Source organism: Ixodes scapularis, unplaced genomic scaffold, assembly GCF_016920785.2.
Source record: "Ixodes scapularis isolate PalLabHiFi unplaced genomic scaffold, ASM1692078v2 PGA_scaffold12__126_contigs__length_90152505, whole genome shotgun sequence".
Taxonomy (NCBI): domain Eukaryota; kingdom Metazoa; phylum Arthropoda; class Arachnida; order Ixodida; family Ixodidae; genus Ixodes; species Ixodes scapularis.
This window is the reverse complement of record NW_024609838.1, coordinates 69,978,632-70,003,162: the sequence shown is the minus strand read 5'-3', so window position 1 is coordinate 70,003,162 and position 24,531 is coordinate 69,978,632. Positions and strand designations below refer to the sequence as shown.

At 47.1% G+C, this 24,531-nt stretch overlaps 1 protein-coding gene across 1 annotated transcript in view; it reads right to left on the bottom strand.

Moving 5' to 3' along the window:
* LOC121835244 (transcription factor RFX4-like) overlaps positions 1 to 24,531 on the bottom strand; it is a 64,467-nt gene that overhangs the window by 907 nt on the left and 39,029 nt on the right. Inside the window, exon 4 of the mRNA XM_042289235.1 lies at positions 21,655 to 21,778. Coding sequence (XP_042145169.1) covers positions 21,655 to 21,778 — 124 coding nt within the window. The remainder of the gene's footprint in view (positions 1 to 21,654; positions 21,779 to 24,531) is intronic.

Here is a 24,531-nt window from a genome sequence, read left to right as displayed (position 1 = left end):
TATTTCGGATTTGTCCGGAGACACGGAACCCCGAAGAAGGCGGAGGGCACGTTCGTTTGCTTCTTTTGCAGAGGTTGTTGTGACGTCAGAGCGCTGCCGAGCTCTGATTGGCCCTGATTAAAGGACCGTAGGTAGACCTCAAAGTAAGCTGCTTCGAGGTCTACCCACTATCCTTCAACCGCAGCCAATCAGAGCTCGGCGTTCTGACGTCACCACAACCCCTGCAAAAGAAGCAGACGAACTTGAATAGCTCTTGAATTAGGAAATGGAAAGAATCACGCCAGGTTTTGAACAAGACCTCGAAAGGCCGCGGAGGGATGGTTATTCAAAACTCCCTTTCACATTCAGTTACGACCGCAGACAACGCAACGATTCGACCGAGCTAGCCAATGAGGACGCACAAAAAGTATATCGTTACGGCGCTGGTCGTCTTTGTGCGTTTTCTATCACTGCCTAGACGTGCATGCCTAGTGAACGTGTCGTGATGCTGTGCTTTTTCTTTGCGTGTGCAGGATCCGTTTAGCCATGTGCTATAGACCAGGGTGTAAGATAGACAGTGGGGAAACAAGAGCCAAATGAGCGACCGGATTGTGTCCCCCTCGGTTTTCTCTTCTTCCGTGGCGCCATCTATGTGGAGCACCGCCAACTCTCACTCCGGGTGGGCGACCGGTGGCGATTGGCTAAACTAACGGAGATAGTTTCTCGTGGATTTTGAATGGAGGACTGTCGTGCTCTCGGTTTATTTTGCGCACTCTCCCATAGAGTTCCACGTGAATCCGATTCCGATTTTTTTCTTCTTGCCGCAGCGCCATCTGTCTCAAATCGGGGGTACCCGCAAGCAGACGAGTACACAATCCGGTCACGGCGCTGCGGTAGGCTTCTATGGGCCGTTTCCCCACCTGTCTATCTTACACCCTGCTATAGACCAACTCAACTCACTGACGTCACGTCACTGCCGTGGCGCTGCTGTCGGTACTGCGCATGCGCAGATACTTCACTCCTCCCGAATTTGGTTGTAACGTACGCGCAATGCCCCCACCTGGTGCGGGCAAAGCGGGCTGGTTTGGAAACACTGTCTCGGTGTATAGCAAATAGACAAAGACGAAGAGCGCGATGACGATGCCATTTTTGGCGCAGCTTGATTTGATTCCATCGCGGATAGTAGCGTAAGTTACGGTCGGACTTCGTGTGAAACGAAATTATTTTGTTTGTCCCCTTTTCGTTAAAACTCGTGCAGTCGAAGGCCGGATCAGGTACAGCTACGGACGAGCCATTAAACGCGCGAGTAAAGGGTCATTCACTGCCCTTGATTGAGTCGGTGATAGCGCACGTACAGAAAGCGATAACACACACCGTAACGCTGCGTTTTTGATGCTGTTTCATGAGTGTCCGATCGGCTCGTAGCGTTGACTGCGCTCGTAGTACCTAAGGTGGAACTAAGTACAAAACGTCGGCAATGGTAATCTCGAACCACGGTGTTAAGTTACCTGGCCTAGAATATTTTCTTAACGCTGTGGGAAATTTTTTTTTTCTATGGGGATAAACTGAAACACCTGATGCGCACTGTTGACGTTGGGAGTCTACCAGTCGGATCTCTTGGGGAAACTAAAGACACAGTTAGAAGGCTAATGCATTGTACAAAAGACAATCTGAAGAAACTGAATGAGGCGTGTTTCTTTCTTCTAGGGCGATCTTGTCACAATGATCATACAAAACCTGTCTGTAGATATGTTAAAAGCATACATACGTATCATCACCATCATCCAGCCTTTATTTCTGCCAATAAACATCCATTAATGAACTGAAATGTGGAACATTGAGGTAAACATGCTTCGAAGATTCTTCGGGCTCATCCACAGACAATCCTATCAACATGTCTGCAGTAAAAACCGTATTGCTTTTTTTTGTGTGGTATTTGGTCAGTGTGACTGAAACTTAATGAATGAATGGGGGTTCAAAGAAACCTTAGTGTACAAAGTCGCTGGATGCGTCTACTTTTTCTTAAAACCATTCGGACCCATCAAAAAGATGGATATTTGAAAACGCCATCTATGCTTGAGACCAAGGGGTTATATAATTTTTTGTAATAATTGAAACGCGAAGTGAAGGCTCTGCTTTTAAAAATTTATTCAAATGTATCGAGACATCGAGGCAGTAGCGGCCAAGTTTGATATAACTCTCGCGAAAAACAGTCGAGAAGTTAAAGCCTTTTTCTGGAATCCTTGAGCAATGTTCAAAAACGCAGAGAAACTCTCCAGTATCCTCTCGCCAAAGTGCTTTGTATGATATTCCGTCAAGGTGTGGCGTTTCGTACATATATGTTAGACTGAATTTTACAGCATAAGCGAGAGGACTTCCTTTCAAGAATTAGATCAACAAATTTAAGTTTGTCTTACTTTTTAAATGAAGTCAACTACGTCGCCCTGAAATTTCAAAAGGTAAAAACGACTATCTCAATCCACATTTGGTGACAGTTTGAGCTTTCTATGTGCAGGCGCTGTTTTTTTCGGCTCATTTACAGAGCAATAAGATTCACTATGAATACCCTACTATAGTTGATGCTCGGTACATCCATCTATATCGCGCCGGTAGCTGACCAGCCTCGAATTTACACGTAAAGCATAAATAGTCTATTAATAGCTCTCTATGATTCGAGATGGCATATAAAACAAAAAAAAGCTTCGAAATTACGCAACAAATGATGTAGGATACCCTCCGGAACGCCTGGATCATTGCGAGCGATTGGACGCGCACGCTTACCGCTTCAACGGCTTAGTAGAAAACACGTCCGAGAGCGAAAGATTAGCAAGGGCAAGAAAGAGGAGGACACACGATAAAGCCGAGGATTCATCGGAGAGACGACAGTCTCGCCTCCGGTGTTAATTGGGAAAGGTACGGCTGGGTGCGCGAGGCGTAAAATGCCACTAATGAGCAGCCGTTGCTCGGAGCAATTCAGTGAGCCCATCGCTCAGCCATCTCGTTTGATGGCGTGCAGGGTGGAATATTTCTGCATGATTATTTGAAAGAAAGTAAGGGGGGATTATGAATAAAAAAGACGGAACGCAAATTTTAGGTGAGATAAATGGTCTGCCCACGCCCTTCTCTATACAGGAACAATATGCCCTTCTGAAAAGTTCCCGCCAACTAATATCTGCTGCGCCAAATATTTCGTGGCAAAAAGATGTGACGTCATATACTAATATGACGTCATGAACAGATGTAACATCACGGACGTATGTGACATCCCGGACGAATGTGAAACCACGGACGAAGATAACCCCCGTTGCACCAAGACGAGCGAGATATACCTTCCTATTCAAAAATGTTGTATGTTCACTTTAATAAAAAATGTTCACCTCTTGCGATCGCCCCTCTGCACCCTCCCCCCCCCCCCCTCATTTAATTCCGCCCCTGTGAAAACAAGTCGTTGAGAAAGAGTCCAATGACGCCACACACGCAGCGAAGGAAACGGTTCGAATGGTAACAAAACGAACGTAAGGGCGCAACTAAACTGGTGTGTATTAAACATTTTGAGTCTCTTCCCTTGGTGTCAACATTGGTAGTTTTCAGTCTCGAGTTGCTTCAAAATGTTCGGGTGGTAACTTCGGGCAATTGCACCAGTCAGCCTTCCAGACAGCTTAAAAATTAATTTAAAATCTTCGTGAAAGTGTAAAGATACAACGTTCTTTTTTGTTATTATTTACACACTGCTTTCAATGGTGTTCGCGAGATCATGGGCGGTTCTGAAACGCTTCTTCGGGGAGTTCAGGAGCGCTATTCGGTCGTAGAACAGAAATGTTCTAAATAAGCCAATGAACGCGGTGCAGTGAAACTTTGCATAAAAATGTCTTTGGGTGGTGCATTTATCACACCCGAATTTCGTGAGTGTAGATTTCTGGGAAAACGTAGGTCCAAGAAAAGAAAATCTGGTCATTTTCTATGCGCGGTAGGAAAGTAGAAGCAAACCCCGTCGGGTTCACGGTGCTATTCAAATACGGCACCGCGTGCTGCAATAATCCTCTTCCCGGTGAACACGTAATGCCGCGCTCGCACTGCTAATACATTATACAAAGAACAGACAGCAGACACTGCCTAACGAGTGTTCCTTCCATTGCCGAAGGTCGCATTGGTCATAAAAACACTATCTGTAGATATGTTCGAAGCGTGTATAAAACGAGCATGCTTAGAACTTTCTTGAGGCATGTATGTAGATCATTTTCTCACCATGTCTGCGGACCGTGTCTTTTGTATGATGCAAGAGGAGTGTGACCGCAGCTCAAAGCTGGTCCAGCCCAGCCAATCTGAGTGTGTGTGGTGCCACATGGGAGTAGCAGGACCAACCAGACGGTTGGTCTTTTGTTTTCCGCCCGCGCATTTTTTTGTTTTTTGCTTACATGCTCTTGTGAAGCTTACACTCACGGAACATGAATCGATAATAAATGAGCCACCTAAAATCACCTTTGTGCAATGTTTTATTGCCCTGCGCACAACGGCTTAATTACATTTTCTTTCTTTGGCTTCTCATGTTGATGTGTTTTAAAAAAAGAAAAAAGAGAGCAAGTCGTAAGTAGGTTGATTTAATCATCGTCATTTTCACTTTTCTTCACCCTTTTCCCCGCCTACTCTGAGGCCTTCAGGCCAGAAGGCGGCATCATAATAAACGTTCTTACGTACATACAGTCAGCGCTGTCTCTGTCCCCTTCTACTTGTCCTTGTGTTCATTCGCGCTCTTTTAGATATAGGCTCACTTCTACTTTTTTTTTACGGCCGCATAATTTCTACGATGTCCGGGTAGCGCTTGTCCTTTGTACCCATGCCACTCAGCGTTTTCTGCGTTGTTCTATTTTCCTTAATAATAAACCAATTCACCCACATCGCCAAAATATTTTTTTTTTCTTTCTGGGCTGTGCATGAGGTTGAAACTAATTTCATTATTTTGTGTGAGTAGACGTTTGTGGCATGAATGCATTGTTTACTCTTGGTTGCTTTATGTTATGTGCATTTCTCTGTTTGTATGTTGTCGGGACGGTTGTTCGGTGGTCACATCTCTAAGAAGTGAAGGGTATGCTAATATACGGTATTCAAAAAGCGAGTTACCTTCACCCACATCATTACATATCACGAGAAAGAGACACTTTTAATAAGGTTCAATGAGTCCGTTGCAGAACAAATGAAACAAACTGCAGCTTTTTGAAGCGAACATTGTACCTAGCGATTGTTGTTGTCGTTATTACATTTTATTGCGACAAGGATGGCTCGACGGCCTTGAGGGGATAGGTTAATGAAGAAGCTAACTAAGAAAAGCTCATTTTTCGGTCCATACTAGCAAATCGGGCAAAGTCCCAAAGAGTTAGTAGCGTCTGTTTTGCTCGGGCACCGCACCTTCGGGGTGATCCAGTCTTCTTAAGTACCTATACTGGAGTCAATAAAACAAGTCCGCTCGTCGTGGAGCCCCGCGCACTCCCACAACAGATGTCGGACTGTGGGAGGAACGCCTGCAAATCATGTAGAACAGGTCGCCGCTAGGTTATAAGCTTCAATTGACTGCGTTTATTCGCCGTTGGAAGTGGTGTGCAAAGAGCGCATATTTCCCGGGTCATCTGTGCAATCTCGGTCATCTGTGTCTGTGTCAGGGTGTAGACTTTCCATCGGACCAGGACGTCTCAACAGAGGGCGGCACCGGTGCGTGCTTTAAGGATGAGAACTTGAGCACCTTTTGGTAAACCGCTCGGTAAATGTGAATCGTTTGCTGGGGTCTGTTCCTTCAGGTGGGAGTGAACTGCCGCCTTGGATGCTGCCTTCTTCTCCCAGTGGTCGAAGTCAATTAGGGCAGGAGTCCGAGATGTCCGGGTGGGAACAGATATACAACTGCGCGCTCGCACACGCTTGGGCGGCTTCGCTGCCTGAGCCACCCACGTGCAACGTTACCCAATCCATTCGTACCTCAAAATTGTGGGTGGAGAGCAGTTTAGCGCATAGACTTCTAATACGCTGACAGAGGAATTCTTGGTGGCAAATGAGACCGAGCCTTGTGACGACCTGTCGGCTGTCTATGCTGTCCATGTGGAACACAACCCGTGGGGTTTGTGGGGAGCTGGCTAAAGGTGTGTAGGCATTTAGACGGGATTGTGCCAGGTGGATGCTGTCTAGCTTCAGGCGACAGATGCTGGGGTTTTGAACGTACTGTTGGTTTCGGCATACCAGTCTATGCCGGAAACCCAGGCGAAGGTGGCGCTCTTGGTGCCCTCGCACCAGGAAATGTCCATAATGATGGTGTTTGTTGTCCTATCTATGCGGGCAGCCCTAGTGGGGCTCTCTCCTCTCTATGTTCTTCGCGCCGTGTTCTGAGAGAAAAAGGCTTAGGCAGACGAATCATAATGCCTCCCTATGGGGAAATACTTTTAAAAATAGGGACCTGCTGTTTCTGTTTAGAACAAGGAGGTACGTTGTGTTAATGAGCCAAAAGGAGTTCCCAGCTGCGGAAAATAACAGCCGGTGGAGATGGCCCTCATTGCTCGTATCAATTATCGCTTGAATGGGTGGGAAGTCAGTATAGTGGTGCAACTCTTCTTTGTGACCATGATGGGGGAGACCTCTAATGGCACGGAGGCACGCCCGGTGGAGTACCTCTAGTTGGGCGGTTTGCGTTTTTCCTGAGATCAAAACAAGCAGCGCCGTAGCAGACCTTAGATGTCAGTACCGCCGGCGTAAGGATACGAAGCGTGCGGGTGCCTGTTCTCTCGAAGGGTGTGGCAATGCGACGGATGAGCTGTAAGCGCGGTCTCCAGGTAGCTTGAAGTTGGCTGAGCCATTAAGCTCCTCCTTCTTCGTGGAAGGGAATTCTGTAAATGCGCACCCAGCGCTCTTCTGGTCGGTGGGTGGGTGTCCCTGCCATAATCAGACGGAGTTGTGCCCGGAGATGTGGGAGGTTGCTAATAAATAAGCAGGTAGTCTTCTCAGGTGGTGGCTTCATTACTGTAGCCGGTAAGCACCGGTCTAAGGCGTCCAGAGCCTTGTGCATGTACAGCGGCTATGGTGGTCTGAATGTCGACTGATATACCGAGAGAGTAATACTGTTCGGATACATAGTAATTTGAAGAGGCTCGATTTTCCCGAGTTCTTTTGCGAGATTACGCAATACAAGGTTGAAAAGAGGGGGGGGGGGGGGAGATAAAATGGCACTTTGTGGGACACAGCAGGAGGTTTGGAAAATTCTTGGCCGTTGGGCCCCGGATGCGATTTCAAAAGTTCAGTTGTGTGAGAAGCTCTTGATGAAATTAATCATCCTTACATTTCTTGATAAAATATGTTTTATTTAACGCATACATTTTAGTGTTGCCATTTTATCTCTAGCGTCGTTTTAGAAGTTCCTAGCAATTGTTATGATAGATGTACAATTAAAAAAAGTTTCATGCTATTGTGGTTCTTATATTTCTGGCTCGTGCAACTATATTTACTTCCATCTCAAATGTTTTCTTCATACTTTAAGGCCTCGTGAGTATGTACATACCCGAATAAGTAAACAACTAAATAAATAACGAAAAGATACCAGCAGCTGGAACCATAGTTGACGATCAATATTAAAGTGTTAGCTTTATTTACCATTTTTGCACCAGCGCCACGCTCTTGAGCATTGCGGCGTCGACGGCGTTGTCTAACGGTTTAAAACTTGAAATACCGGCTGGCTCTGGCAGCACAGCTATTTGGGTAGGCAACAATCACGGCTTGTGGTTTGGGCGCCGTGCGACCCGGGAAGGCAGGGAGCCAGCCTTTGTGGGGGAAAGCGCTTTATTCGAGCTCCAAGTGAGTGTTGCTTGAATCAGCTCCAGCCCAGAACTGCCCGTCTCGTCGATTTTTCCTTCCGTCGTCACGTCGCGTTTCCTCGACGCGCCAATCAGCGCACACCACGGGTAACAAAAATATAACAATCACAAAACCCGATAACCCGTCGGCGACGGCGCTGAATCTGCTGCCTCATGCATGCCACATGCATGACACGCCCCCCCCCCCTTTTTTTTTTTCTTTTCCAATAAAAAGAAAATCATAATTTGTGTATCCCTGTACACTCGTAGCATTTTGAACAAGCGAACTGCGCGCACATTCCCGTCCATTCGGCGTGAATGATCACAAGAAGGACTGACAAACTGCTTAAGAACGTCTAAAGTACCTTAACCCTAAACAAAACCACCCCACTACAGCCTTGCCAACGCATCAGCAGGGATGTTTCTCGTCCCTTTTACATACCGTACATTCAAGTTAAATTTTTGCAACGCGAGTGCCCAACGAGTCAGCCTCGCACTATTTGGTGCTGCTGACGCCAAATACTGCAAAGGGTTATGATCGGTGCGAATTTCGACCTCCGCCCCAAATAGCCACGTTTCCAACTGACCCAAGGCCCACACAACCGCGTAAGCTTCACGTTCGATTACGGCCCACCGAGTTTGGGGAGCAGTAAGTTTTTTTTACTGAGTAAGGCCACCGGGTACTCTTTCCCATCATCTGCACTTTGTGCAAGACATGCCCCTATCGCTCTATCCAATGCGTCAGTGGACAGAATGAAGGGCTGGCTGACATCTGGCGATCTCATAACTGGAACTTCTATCAGGAGCCGCTTTGTCTTTTGAAACGCTTGCTCCTCCTCGTCACCCCACGGTAACACATTCAAAGTCCTGTCTCCAGTTCGCGCGGTCAATGGTAACACCACTTCAGCATAGATCGCAATGTAGTCTCTATAGTAGCTCATTAGTCCTAAAAAGCTCTTCAGTTCTTTTTTCGTCTTTTTCCTCTCCATGGTCTGGATCGCCTTGACACGAACGGGATCAGGAGCATGCCTCCCGGAGCCGATCTGGTGGCCGAGGTACATGACCATTCCCTGGGCAAACCTGCATTTGGACAGCTTTACCGTAAGCCCCTCGCGACTCAAGGTTTCGAGAACACTCTTTACGTGCAAAAGGTGGTCTTCCCACTTAGACGAATATATTGCAATGTCATCGATATATGCACCTGCATATTCTTTGTGTGGTTGCAACACTTTCGACTTGGTAGCAATGCCTTTCCTATGAATAATGCATTGCTACCAAGTCGAAACGGGACATACGCGTACATGAGATCGGCCTCCACCTCGTGGCCGAAAGCGCCCTTTAACCGAACCTTTCCCTTTTGATTATCATCCAAAATGGTTGCCATGGACCTTCGAACCACTGTAACGTCTGCACCCGAATCAATCCTGTCGACTGCGCCAGTCACGGCTTGTGGTTTGGGCGCCGTGGGACCCGGGAAGGCAGGGAGCCAGCCTTTGGGGGGGGAAAGCGCTTTATTCGAGCTCCAAGTGTTGCTTGAATCAGCTCCAGCCCAGAACTGCCCGTCTCGTCGATTCTTCCTTCCGTCGTCACGTCGCCTTTCCTCGACGCGCCAATCAGCACACACCCCGGGTAACAAAAATATAACAATCACAAAACCCGATAACCCGTCGGCGACGGCGCTGAATCTGCTGCCTCATGCAAGCCACATGTATGACAGCAACAGTGGGGGTATTGGGGGAACTTGGCTAGACAGGCTATGGTGGGCCACGATAACTTGGTTTGAGCTTGACCGGTTGAATCTAGCTGGCTATTGAGACGCAATCACCTTGCCTCTTCGAAAGAACGAGGACGAAGACGATGGGGTGTCTTAATTGACTTTCTGCGACGAAGGTATGTACGGTCCGTTTAATGTAGTCTATGCAGGTAAGCTCTCGGCATTTGACAGCTGCATCTTGAGTGGTGGCACGAAGACGTTTTCAGACCCTTCGCATGCCATAGAGCAATGGCATACCTTGCAGTGATAGGCTAATTGGAGCACCTGCACCGCGTTCGAATCGGTCCTCTTGCCGTATAAGAAGTGGTCTTGGCATAAACGTGGCGATGAGTCTGATACAAAGCCCTCGCGAATCACGCTTGCAATCGACGGACTTCATAATTAACCAACCTTGGGGAAAATGTGAAGCTCAATAACATTGCAGCCGCGCTCGCGCTGCAGCTTCTTGTGCTCATCGCACACTTTCCGCGATTGTTCTTAGGTATATGTATACGTAAGTATTGGTATATGTAAAATTATAATTATTGTTCTTAGGTATATGTATACATATGTATATGTATATGTATAATTATATGTATACCCGATGACGACGCACTGCTAGCCAGGTAACCCTGGATTTTCGAAGATATTAAGACGGATCGAAAGGAACGCTAGGAACTAACTCACGCACTACGTCTGTTTCTAAGCCTTTTCGCCCATACCCTTGGAGGTTGTCAGCGGGCATTTTAGAAGTGCGCCAGGTCGAGGGTACGTCAGTTTCGCGCTGGTATGAGGTTATGCGAAAAAGGTCTATCTTGGACAGGACCAGCCGTAGGGGTTGGCGACCTCGGCGGCCGCCCAGGGCGCCATCAAAGAAGGGGGGGGGGGGGGGGGGGGGGCGCCGCCGCATCACCCCTCCCCCTTTAATTGCGCCCCGGGCGACCGCCCAGGTCGCCTACCCCTACGGTTGGCCTTGTGATTAATTTGAACACGGTGCCCGGTACAACGCTATATGCTCCAGCCCCGTTCGTTCTTGAAATAGGGTTTTAGTTTGACAAGATGCTCGTATTGGGCCACTACTCACATGTTTACTAACAACGCGATGTCGTACTTAGTGGATCATGGCGCATAAAAAGGCGGGGGGGGGGGGGGGGGGAGGGGAGGGGCGTCACGGCCGGAGTTCGGCCGGGGCGCTTGATGGTGTAGTGCCGGCCCTGATCTTGAAAACAAACACGGCAACCAGTGTCAGGGATTGACCCCTGGTTTTTGGCGCAGAAGCCGAGTGCGCTTATGACTGAGCTTCGGATGCAGTAAGTGGCCTTGCCTGTTTTGACGAATATTGAAAAAAAAACTGCAATGATAAACTCACATGTACGACAAACTGTGCGCCTGCATGAAGCTAAAAATTCCTTCACATCAGCAAGAACGTCCAGCACCGGCAGCCAATCAGGCGGACACTCTAGCGTGGCGTACACAGCTTTCAGTGCATGGAGATATTTTTTAGAGCGCAGCTCTTAGGCGCCCGTTTCCGGCTTGAGCGGCGTCGCCGTTGGCGTCGCCGTCGGCGTAACCGCGCGGTGCATTATGGGTAAATTTCCCCGCTAAATCTAGCGGAAAATTTTCCCGCTAAATCTAGCGGAAAATTTCCCCGCTAAATCTAGCGGAAAAATTTCCCCGCTAAATCTAGCGGAAAAAATTTCCCCGCTAAATCTAGCGGAAAAAATTTCCCCGCTAAATCTAGCGGAAAAATTTCCCCGCTAAATCTAGCGGAAAACATTTCCCCGCTAAATCTAGCGGAAAAAATTTCCCCGCTAAATCTAGCGGAAAACTTTCCCCGCTAAATCTAGCGGAAAACATTTCCCCGCTAAATCTAGCGGAAAAAATTTCCCCGCTAAATCTAGCGGAAAAAATTTCCCCGCTAAATCTAGCGGAAAAATTTCCCCGCTAAATCTAGCGGAAAAAATTTCCCCGCTAAATCTAGCGGAAAAAATTTCCCCGCTAAATCTAGCGGAAAACTTTCCCCGCTAAATCTGGCGGAAAAAATTTCCCCGCTAAATTTAGCGGAAAAATTTTGGTCACGTGACCCGGGGGGTCACGTGACCTGGGGAGTCACGTGACACGCCGAGGTCACGTGACCCCCTCCCGAGGTCACGTGACCTCTGAGGGGGCACGTGTTTGCCCCCACGTGACCTTACCAAGGTCACGTGCCCTCGGGGGGGGGGGGGGGGTCACGTGACCCCCCCCCCCGAGAACACGTGGCCCTCAGTACCCTCCCCTCCTCCTCCTCAAGAGCTGCGCTCCAGTTCGGCGTTACAGGGAGTTGTAAACGGCTTTCACTTTTTAGAGCGCAGCTCTTAGGGGCCCGTTCCCGGCTTGAGCGGCGTCGCCGTCGGCGTTGGCGTCGCCGTCGGCGTCGGCGTCGGCGTCGGCGTCGGCGTCGGCGTAACCAAGGTCATCCCAAGGTCACGTGACCCCCAAGGTCACGTGACCCCTCCCAAGGTCATCTCAAGGTCACGTGACCCCACGTGATCCCCTGAAGGTCACGTGACCCCTCGAGGTCACGTGACCCCTTCCAAGGTCATCTCAAGGTCACGTGACCCCAAGATGACCCCACGTGACCCTTTGAAGGTCACGTGACCCCCAAGTCACGTGACCCCTCTGAGGTCACGTGACCCCCGAGGTCACGTGGTGGCCTCCCCAAGGTCACGTGACCCCCGAGGTCACGTGACCCCCAAGGTCACGTGACCCCTTCCAAGGTCATCTCAAGGTCACGTGACCCCAAGTGACCCCCAGGTCACGTGACCCCTCTGAGGTCACGTGACCTGGGGGTCACGTGGGGTCACGTGACCTTGAGAGGACCTTGGAAGGTGGGGTCACGTGGGGTCACGTGACCCCCCGAGGTCACGTGACCCCTCCAGGTCACGTGACCCCAAGGTCACGTGGGGGTCACCTTTGGGGTCACGTGGCCTTGAGGTCACCCCCAGGTCACGCCTCCCCGAGGTCACGTGACCCCCTCCCCGAAGTCACGTGACACCCCCCCGGAGCATATTAAAGAATGAGGGGAGGAGGAGGAGAAGGGGGAGGGGTCTACCCTCCCCTCAGTACCCTTCACTCCTCCTCCTCAAGAGCTGCGCTCCAATTCGGCGTTACAGGGATTTGTAAACGGCTTTCACTTTTTTAACATACAACCGCACGGGTCCCGTGTCTACATCACAATGTCTAACAGCTATTCTGCTTCGCCAAATTGAATGCAGCACCAGCAGCATGGTGTTGTCAATTGATATTTCATTATCCATTTCAACAGGGAGAAACCGAATGCCATGGGGCTCGCCGGAGAACGTCCCAATATAAAAAGGCACCCCTGCAGTCTAAAAATACGTGCTCTACACAATTTGGTCTCTTGCAGAGGAAACAATCTACACCCTAAGAAATAAAAATATTTTTTTCTGGTCAAGTCAGGTTTTTACATGAAGAGTATTCGTGTGAAGCTAAAAACGAATGTTTTAATGAAACGCAAAATTATACTCGTTTTACTCTAGATAAATATCATGTCCTGCGCCTGCATCAAAAAATGAACGGTATGCAGGTACCCCTATAACAATTTCAACTATATCCCACATTAAGCGCATTCGCGTGAGACTCGCAAACTATTCAACAGAAAAACGAACACATAGGACATGAAACGTATCTCTTACTTCTCTGACAAAGCTGGCAATTCTACTTTGCTCGCGGCAGCACGAAGAAACAACAAACAATAAGATTTCTTCCGACAGCCTGGTCTGGCTTACAGTGCGATTAAAAAACTTCGACTGATCTCTTAAAAAAACAGAAAACGCGAAGCAACTTTTGAAACAAACATATGCGATGATGACAGTCCTCCTTTGCTGACGCGACGATTATAATATAATATAATAATAATATTATTTATTTTGGTTCAGGAGAACCGTGGCGCCGCATACTCTTTTCCATCTAGACCGCCAGATGAACGCACTAAGTACACGTTGAAACCTTTGTACATTTACTCTCGCAGGCTCCAAAATTTAAAGATACCAGTATTTTTTCTAATTAAAGTAGTGTTACAAATGGTGGCCCGCGAAAAAATTTCCTACCTGCCCCATTTGCTAGCCTTCTTTCCTGAACAACTGTCGAGCAGTAGAGAACTTTCATAATGCTGTGGCGGAATCCCAAGATACTTGGTCGGCGTCGACAAAAATGTTCTATCTTGAAAGAAGCGAAGTTTGGTGGCCCCAATCCAAAGGCCACAACAGTTTGGCCAATTAATGGCCGTCAGTTCACAATATAAATTGATCTTCTTAACCCCTGCTACAATTCTTATCTTTACAAAAAATACCTTGCATAAGCCAGCGATTTCATGCTTACGAGCGAAAACCAATTAACTTGACTATTTTAATTACACTCCTACAAAGAGGTTTGAAAGAAAAAAAAAACATCAGTGATAGAGGGAAACCCTGTTTAACAGGGGACTCGACTCTGACTCTCTCTAATAGCTTTCCGTTAATGATGAGTTCTGCGATGCACTCCCTTGCATACCTTTTTCTCCGGTCGTAAGCAGTCGCAAGTGTGTGAACGGACCTTAAAGCCCTTTTGGTAGAACCTTCACCTAAAATATGTTTATCAACGCAAGCCCATATGGGGGATCCTTTATCTGGCTAATTATCGATGTTATCCTTTACTAATTTAAGCTGATAAGTAAACCTTCCCGGATTTCAATGACAAGATTCAACATTGCAGGAAAGTCATCAAGTACCAGCTTTTTTTCCAGCTTTTTTCGAGTGCGCAAGTGTATTGGAGGTTCTATAGCGCTTAGTTTAAGTACCTTTTTAAACCATTCTCATTTTCACTCGCACTTTTACTCATATTTAACGATCTTCTAAAGAGTCATTTAACAGCCTCCACAGAACAGTTTCCACAAATCTATTGAAAACTAGGTTTTTAATTTTTTCCTCGACAATAAAAGCAACCAATGCATAATTCAAAGAAAACCTGATAAAACATTGTGCTTGTCATAACAAGTTTGAAGTTCAAAGGCCACATATGCCCCGTCAAAGCGAGCATGATTTGATGATTGGTAATATGTGACCCATGAGCTCGCGTTACTTCTAAATACAAATACATGCGTTCAAAAACCTTCTTCTTTCTCTAGAATAGTTGGACGCGTACACATTCATTATTCGCTTCATGTTATTAATACTACAGTCACACATGACAAACTGCCTTTCAGTGTCGACAATGACCTTTTAGACTCATTTATAAACAACACACACTCACCAGACGTTCCGTCTGCGTGCAACACACGTGCTTCAAAAGAATAGAAGAAATGCGCCAGCGTGCTTCCGGTCCCTCCATCGCTTTCCCTCTCTCTCATTTTCTTCTCTTGACTCACGAGGGCGTCAATGCCATTGTCGGTTTGGTGTTTTCAGATAAGTTCGGCCGAGCATGTCCAGTAACCCTTTTTAATTTTTACGGAAAAAAAAATATTTTGTAGACTCAGTGCTTATCACAACAAAAACAAAATTTGTTTTGCGAAAAATATTTTTTTTTATTTTTCCGGGAAAAAAATTTAGAAACACATTCTCTGGTGCGAAGCGCTTTCCGCGAATGGCTCGAAGTAGACATTGTGGGCACCTCTCCCAAAAAGAAACTTCACATGGCTACGGGTCTAAAAGTATTTACTTACAAACTGCGTATGAGGTCAACGTAGTTTGTGTGCAAACTACGTTCACTCAAAATATTTATTATTAAGTATCGACGATGTTCATTTCAAGTGAAAAATTGCAAACACGATACATTCCGTAAAGAAAAACTTATATTTTATATATTTTCCTCCGCATCTATTAGCACCAGAACTTTCAAAGTTTGCCAGCGTGTTGTCCTATATCTTGTTAACATTGGCGCTTAAATATTATTCTCCTGGGTAGCGGAACAAATTTTTGAGAAATGCTGAAATGAAGCCCTTTTAATATTTAGGAGTCATTTAGAAACTCATTTAAAAAGGTCATATTTCATATTTTTTTAATATCTTTCTTATTAAGGCGAATGATAGGTACTAACAGAATCTGCCAACACATGTTGCATTATTTTTTTGTGCACTTGAAGTTATAAAGCTAGAGATATGAGCAAATTGAGGCCACCACAGTACCGTGATTTGTGCTTGTGGACTGTGGATACCCATAAATGACAAATTCATTATTTGTAAAAAGTGTAAAGATGCTCTAGGGTGGTCAGAAATAAACAAATTGATGAAACAGAGGAGGACGGTGGTTTTAAAGTGGGAATTCTTGCGTGTTTTCTGTATAAGAGTCGCAGAAAATGCGCGCTGTTCAGAGCGATCGAGAGGCACTCTCACGTCACATACTTTGCAAGGCCTGTTTTCATCAGGTTTGCTTGACACGCGTCTATCTTAGACTTTAGCCTAGAGGTACCATGATATGGCGTGGTGGGAATGGCGCGCCTCCTCACAGCATAGGAGCCGCCGCCGCGGTGGACCGTGAAACGCGAAGAGAAGACATGCACTGGAGAAAAGCTTACCAATTGTTTCAAAGTTATAGCAATAATAGAAGACCCCAGAGATAACGTTCACTTTCACTTGCCTTCCTTGTGGACCATCTGGCGGACGCTTCGTGAGCATCGTCCGCGTTTACTGCACACGCCAAGTGCTCCCTGCGTTTAAATGGCTGAACCGTGCAGCTTAAAGCGAGCGCTCTGCTCTATCCCGACAGGCAGAGGAAAAAATATCAAATATCAAAGAAACTTTCGCAGAGTGAAGGATTTGAAGATTGTTTTCTTAAAAAAAGGATATGCCAGAAGCGGCTCACGCCATCCGAGATGTGGACGTTTTGTGTCAGAACTGCTTCAGACACTTTTACCAACTCGCCAAAGATTGTCCAGGGACATCTCAGCGTAACGAATTTTTTTTTCCTCGGGAACAAGCAGTCCAGGATTTCAATAGATTTATTCAGTCAGCAGAAATGTCACCTCTGAAATCACGGACCGAGTTGAAATCGCATAGTCGGAAGCCTTACGCAAGGCGGATGCATAGGGAGATCGAGAGCTTTCTCGTTAATACAATTTCATCAAGCCTCACTGCAGCCTATGGAGCCACGGAGGAGCCTGGAGCCTCTGTACAAATCTGCAATATCTGTCCGGAGTTGTTTCGCAACCTGAGGAATGCGTTCCATCCTTAACAGGTCCGCTGTGAAACGAAATGAGTCCGGTACGTTTGTGGAACACCTACGAGAGTTCTTGAGAAAATGGGTGGAGCATGAATATATTCGACGCGAGCATGGCAAAACGATAACTGAAGCAAAATAATTCGTAGAGTAATGTCCTGCTCCATTTTGATTTCGCAGAAAACTGGACACTTTTCTTCCGTGAATAATTTAAGTCACATCACTGGCAAAAGACGCAAGTTTCGATCCTCATATCCGTTTTGACAACTAGAAAAGAAACGCGTAGCTGCGCCGTCATCAGTGATGACACCAGCCACGATTCCTCCCATGCATGTTACGCCGTTGCAAACATTCACGAGTGACTTGAAGACGTTGCTCCGCTTTACGCACATGTGGCGCACGTCAGTGGCGGTGCAGCGAGTGAATTTAAGAACCGGTATCAACTCTATAAGCTCACGAAAACCAAGTACCTGTCGGTCAAATGGCTATTTTCAGCTACTGGGCGTGGCAAGAACGTCTGTGACGGGATTGGAGGCTTCTTCAAACACCGTGCAACTATACTCAGTCTCTGAAGACGTGCCACATCAGCTAGTAAGTGTGCGTCACATATGGTGGACGTCCTCAAGACAAAATTACCGAATGTTGCACTAATTCACCTGCCAAGGCTTGTTCAGGAAAATGAAAACGAGACCCTTGGATTCTGTCCGGCCGGTGTCTAAAATTAAATCCTGACACTTCTGGCATGTGCACACGCGTCAAGCAACTGCACCACGAATCGCTGGTATCAAGAACGGGAGTGTCTACAAAGAAGTCACTTCGGAAATAAAGACTTGCTTCCAGCAGCATCCGTGAGCAGTCTAGTGCAAGACGGCTAGAACAAATTTTATACGAATCTGATCACAAATAATTATAAAAGCCATTTTACACAACGGGTACCCTTCAGTATTTATATTCTCTTCGCGTTTTACGGCTTGTGGTTACATGTTCAAAGCTAAGGACGATAAACGCAGTCCAACTCTGTGATTTCAAACGGTTCTGTTTTTATTATCCGTCTGAACGCGACTGCGCAAGGAGGGAGTAAAACTTGATTCTCAAGCCCGGCCGGCGCACCCATCTGTTTGCGCAACGCGCGCCGGAGAGCCAAGTGGAGCACGTTACGGTGCCTCGACGTCGTTTTGTTTAGGGTGATACCATTGTTTGTAGAACACGATGCAACAGCACGCGCTCATAGTAAAAATAGAAAGAAATCGCCGAAAACGAAATGCCGTCAATGTCCAGAACTCGTGCAGTGAAGGGAGGCGCTCTTTCATGCGTTCCACAACTACAACAAAAATACACAAAAGCGTCGGGAACAAAATGATCAGTTGTCATTACGCTAAGCAAACCGCATACGATAGTGCTTTACTGAGGGTGGTGCGCGATCTGCCTGCCGCTCGCCTCACGGGCACCTGCCGGGAGGTCCGGCCTCGTTTCACAGGTACGCCGCAGCAGAGGCGGGCCGGCTCCGCCGCGCCATACCGCTAGGCAAAAGGCTGAGATAAACATGTGTTAAGCTGAGCCGCTCCGGTCGCTTCCCTTGCGTGGTGTACACAGAGACCCCGCACGCCGGCTATTGAAAACAGGCCCTGAGAAGCATGCGACATGAGAAAGACTCTAGATCGCTCCGGACCGCCGCGCGATTTCTTTGACTCTTCAACAAAAATGCACTAAAATTTATATTTAAAACCACCGTTCACTCCTCTGCAGTCAATTTGTTTTTTCTGACCCCACTCAAGCATTTTTAGTTCGTAAAAAATTATGAATTTGTCATCTATGTGTATCTACACGCCCTATTCACGGTGCTGCGGTAGCTTCAATGTGGTCTTATTTCTAGCTTTATAACTTCAAATGCTCAAACATAATACAACATGCTGTTTGCAGATTCTGTTAGTACCTATTATTACACTTAATGTGAAAGAGTTTAAAAGAAATCGAAGATGTGCTTTTTTAAATTGAGTTACCAAATATCTCGTACATATTAAATGGCCCCGTTTGAGCGCTTTTCATAAATTTACTTTACTGCCAAGGGAAAACATATTTAGCGCCAATAATAAAAAGATACAGGACAACAAGCTGGCAAAGTTTTAAAGTTCTGGTATTTATAAATGCGGAGAAAAAAAAGTAAGTATTTTTGCGGAACGTGCCGTGTTTGCGATTTTTTTATAGAAATTAACAACGTCGTTTACATAATGATAAATATATTGAGTCAATTCTCCTATACGCAGTTTGTCAGTAAATATTTCTATACCTTTAGCCACAAAAGTGTTTGTTTAGGAGAGGTGACCCAGATGCCGAATTCGCACAATTCGCAGTAAACGCTTAGCACTGAGATCGTGCTTCTAATTTTTTTTCCGCAAGTACAATGTTTTCTTAATCTAAAAGCATTAATTGTTTTATGGACTGAACCGACGTCATCAGCTTTGAAGCCGCGCCAAACGGCACCTTCCCCTGTCCCAATGTCGTCTGTAGCAGAAATCTGATGGATAGGCTCCCATTGGACGGCGGGCGTCATCAAGGGACGGGGCTCCCATTAGATCTCGTGCGGCGTAGTTCCAAAGAAGGCCACCAGAAAAGCCCTCTCTATGGCGGCGCAGCGCACGCAGCGACCCGGCCGATAGTAAGAGGGAGCAGTGGCTGGCAGTGGCGGTAGAGCCCGTTCGGGCAAACTCCGGAGCGGGTGTATGGCCGAGCGTGGTGCAGACACTTCACGAGAGCTCGCGCTCGGCTGTCGGCCGGCGAAACGTGGCCGTCCACGCCAGTACGCCCTAGACAAACTAAGGGTGCGGAAGAACGACATTCACGCTTTCGCATTCACTACTCATGAGAAGTGCTTTGGTGCCCTTGGACTTTTTCGCAGAACAGATTTAGGTTTTGTTCTGATGGACACTGAGTCTACAAATTACATTTTTTTCGTAAAAATTAAAGATGGTCACCGGACATGGTCGGCCGAACTTACCTGAAAACAGCCTAGCACATTTTTTACGACGTGAGGCGAACCCGCAGACCGCTACCACCTTCAGCTCATTGACATGGTTAGGCGTCCTAGCGAATCAGGGACTCTCATACTCTAGGGCCCTCACCAGGAGTTGACTCAGGGCTGAGTGAGCAGGCCGGCTTATCCGGGCCCCTGGGTTTGGGCACAGTACTTGGTGGAAGTCTTAACGGCTTCTTCTTTTTTTGCCGGCCGTATCTTCCGGCGGTTCCGACGGACTCGAGAAGCTCTCGACCCTAAACAAATCTGAGTCCTGCTCAAGCGGTCGCTTTGTGGCCAGTGCACTGGTCACGAGGCGTCGCCGTTCCCTCATCCTCGCTTGATGCCGCCTCTTGAGGTTTCGCTGGGGTCTCGGCGACCGGTGTGGTGTTAGCCGTCGTAGGTGGATGCTCTAATGCGGGCCTGTCGAGGGGGCGAGAACCGCCCCCTCGACAGTTGCCTTTGCTTCCGTTTCGTCCATGAAGAACTCGGTGGTGGCATCCCCACCTCCAGAACCCGAAGCCGCTGCGTACGACCACGCAGTGGTTGGCATCATGTCCAAACCGGTTGCAGGTTTCGCACTTCGACACACGGCACTCACGGTGGATGTGGCCGGTCCGCTGGAAGCGCAGGTAAAGCGGTGCCCTGCCCGGCGATTTGCAGATGATATGGCATTTCATCCAAACCCAACCCGGGCTTGAGCCGATTTATGGACGTATCCGTCATCGATACACAGCCCGCAGCGCCCGGCACTCTCCACATCTCGGTTCACACTTCGGTCACCTTGCCATACAGCGCGGGTACCGCCCTCTCCTGCTCGTCGGGCACGTGGAAGAACAACTAGCGGAGCTTGATGTGGACGTCCCGGTTGCGCGGGTCGATGTCGATGCATGGCCGCTTTTTGACGATGAGGTCTCCCGTTGTGAGAACCCTCCTTTTACCCTCGTGTGACTTGAAATTCACGGCCCAGACTTGCATGGTTCATCTGGTGCTCCCTCAAAGCAATGACCTCGGGGAGCAGTCCCAGTTGACTCAGGATGTCTTCCAAACGATAGGGGCGGCCCCGACCGTCAGCATGCATGAAGACGGTGTTTAAAACCGCGAAACCAGTTGGCAGTGGCGTCAAGGTAATCTTATAATCAGTCGAAGCTGAGTCATCCCTGTCACCGCGGTCCGGCTGTGCCGCTGAAGATGCTCTGGAGGAGTCTAATATCCCACGCCAGCGCTCAGTGAAAGCCGGCGAAAATCTTTGAGCTACGGACCCAGCACGCAGGAACGGGAGGAGAGAGAAGAAGCAGGTGGCGTGATAAAGCGCGGTGAACGCAGAGAGGTGGGAAGGGCAACAAAAAGGGGAGCAGAAGAAGATGGTGTAGGAAGAACCAGCGGAACGAGGAGTGTAAAGAGCAGGAATGCACGCTTCCCTTCTCATGATGACCCAGAAAATTCAGCGCAAAAGGCTTTGTATCCGGGAGGTGCTAAAGGAAAGCGCGCTCAGCGTCACAAAGAGACATTCGTGTGACATTATCAGTTTCCATGCAAAACCCTGGGCATACCACCTTAACTATGAGCACCACCTGTCCAGGCATTGAAAGACTAAATCCTGCCCTAGGCACCACACGAACGGAGCGCACCACGCAGCCTATAAAGCTGTCACATTTAAACACGTTTCGCAAAATGACCAAATCTGCAGCCAATTTGTTTTTTTTGTTTGTTTTTTTGCTTAGCAATTTTTTTTTACTTAGCAAATAGATATTTGGCGCTGCTTGACTGGCACTATCAGGTCGTACCTTTGGCCGCGGCAGCACTTAATGTGGAATTGAGTAAAGTACCACACAGATGTTTGACGCCATCTCCCGTCGTTTAAAGGAGACAGCCTTCCGTCACGTTTCCTTCTCTCACCTTTCCGAAACTTGCCGCGTTGACCGGTTGCATTGTGTTCCTGGTACAGAAGTCCACGTAATGCAGGTACAGGGTATTTCGTGGAATGCAGACCCCCTCGGCAACCTCGTAGTTTTCTTCTAACCTGCACAGTAAAGAGAATCAAAATCAAATTGGGATGTGCATATGTGTAACCGCCTGGCACAGGATGTTGTCAAGCCCGCTGTCCAAACAGGACCCGCTTTCTGCTGTGCACAGCACTTACTGCACTGGAAACGGAGGTTTTCCCGCCACTTCCGGTACGCTTTAATAAGATTCGTTTTTGTTTTTTTTTTTGTTTTGTTGGGGGGAACGCTGTTTTTTTTTGCGTCCGTCCCTGGACATAGTCCTGGAGCGTGCTCATCACGTGGGTCCGACGCAGCCGATCACCCGCTCTGTTGGCTGTCCGCAAAGATCTCTGCTGCCTAACGCGCTGCCTGCAAGCGGTGCACTCTGGGTAGGTCGCCATCTTTGAGTTTGTGACAGCAGGCAGTTTCGACCGCACGGGCCGCTCTACTCAGCAATTCTTTCGGTAGTTGAGGTGACACCGTCCTTTGCTTTGCGAGGAGGGTGCCTTGCGGAGAATCAGCTGCCGCAGTAGGACGCAGTTGAAAAAAAAAGAAAAAGAGGAGAGAAAGGTTGCGGACTCTAGGTTGGATTTATGACTGCCGAGATTATGAACGCGCGAGTGCGAAAAGAATCGGCCACTCCGCCGCTCTCAGTAAGAACGCTAATGACTCGCGTGCATCAGCAGGAAAGATTTCGACAAGTACCGAGTATATGTTCAAGGTACCTTTTCTCAGATAAGTATCGGCACAGTTTGCTTTTCTCCGACATGCAGCATCAGCGGGAGAGGCCGATTGGAATGCGAGCTTCTACCCAAGGAGCGGCGTCAAATCCACATCGAAATAAACTCGTTCATCAGCACATATGTTTCTCCGCATTGCAGCAATATCAAAGCATTTCGTCGCTTTAAGCTGACGTCGATAGAAAGCGTGCGGCTTTTATAGCCTATAGTGCGATAGCTGTTAGTTGGGTTGTGGGAAATACCCGCCTAAACCTATGCTGCGCGTCCGAAAGTGTATTGTGCTCATAAAGGTACTTGGTTAGGTAATTTGTAATCATCTGTTCGATAAGGTTACACAATAAGCAAGTTAAATATACTGGGCGAGAGCTGCAGAGGATTGCCCTTCTTAAAAACCGGAACCAGACGTGCCGAGCGCTAGTCATGGGGTACAATCAAAACCGAAAATAACGCATTGACGATAACTGTTAAAAAAGTTGCCAGCACTTCCGCATATCTCTTCAGAGAAGAGTTTGGGATACCTTCCGGGCTACACGACTTTTTTAGCGTTAATATTAAGTAGCATAGCAGGCACACCCTGATTTGTAATTTTGTTACAACTCATTTTCTCTTACATCGCCAGTTACAAGTGGACCAGTTTCGCTTGCGTGAGAAAAAACGATCTAAAAATGCAGGTTAAATAAATCAGCCACTTTATCGTTCCGTACGGCGTAACCTTTGCGAAGAATCTGCGTAATGTCCTCTTTGTTTTGAGACAGATATTGCCAAACTTTCGGGGGTCAATATTTCATAACTCTTGAAAGTTTGTTGGGAACATAATTGCACCTGCCCTCTGCCAGTTTTTATTTTATGAAATCGCGAAGCTGCGAAATTACATTTGCGTTACATAACTGCGATTTTCTTTGGCGTTTGATTTTTTGTTTTAAATAATTGAATTTCGCATTATCCGCAGGTTTTTGGAACCGACTTGTTTTCGCTTTGCAGGGACAAAAGTCCGCACGCAATGTTCACCATGATCTGTGAATTTATTCGACAGTAAATTCATGTCATGATCCTTGAATGACCCAAGAGCTGTATCAGGATAACCTAGAATAAAAAAATCCTAATACAGCCGAGTTCAAGAGTTACAAAAGTTACAAATATATATATATATATATATATATATATATATATATATATATATATATATATATATATATATCAGGGTGTCGAACCGGAACCGAACCGAACCGAAAACTGGAACCGAAGCGGTATTTTTTCCGGAACTGAACCCGAACCCGAACCGTTATATTGTTATCGCGATGAACCCGAACCGGAACTGAACCGAAAAAAAAATAACGGTTACCGACTCATGTCGAAACGGTTCGGCCACGCGCTGTTGACAATGAATGTGCTATCAATGCCATTTGTTTTTTAAATGCCGTCAACTGACACACACCTCGCTTACATATTTTCCTTCTCCACTCAGTCTTAGGAATATAAACGCTGCATTCATGAATCTTGACAAACGCTGCATCCATGAATCTTGACATAGGAACCAGTATTGCGTTGGTCGCGGCTTGCACAGAAGAAAGAAAATTAAAAAACTGCGCAAAAAAAAAAAAAAAAAAAATTACGTCACGGGATTTTATTTTCCTACACTTTCGTAAATCCTAAATGCTGCTGTGTGCTCATTTCATAACACGTTTCTAGAATGCGCGAGTTCTTGAAGCTTACATAAAATTGAAAGAATAAAACACAGAGGACAAGCACAGGACAACCACTTTCTTTCATGGTCTTGTCCATGCTTGTCCTCTGTGTTTTATTCTTTCAATTTTATGTATTCATGTTCAACCCGCTCGCCTTCTTCAGTCTTGAAGCTTGCTTCCATCGGAATGAGAAAAGAAAAGGCTGTGGAGTTTGATAATAATGCATCCGGTTTCGTATAGGCACTTAGAAGCTAACATATTTGTGAGACAGCGAACTCTTCTATTTTAATATTTATCCTATTACGTCCTTCTGGCGTTGCGTTCGGTGAAGTGTTTTTCATATTCCGTATCTTGTTTAATGAAAAC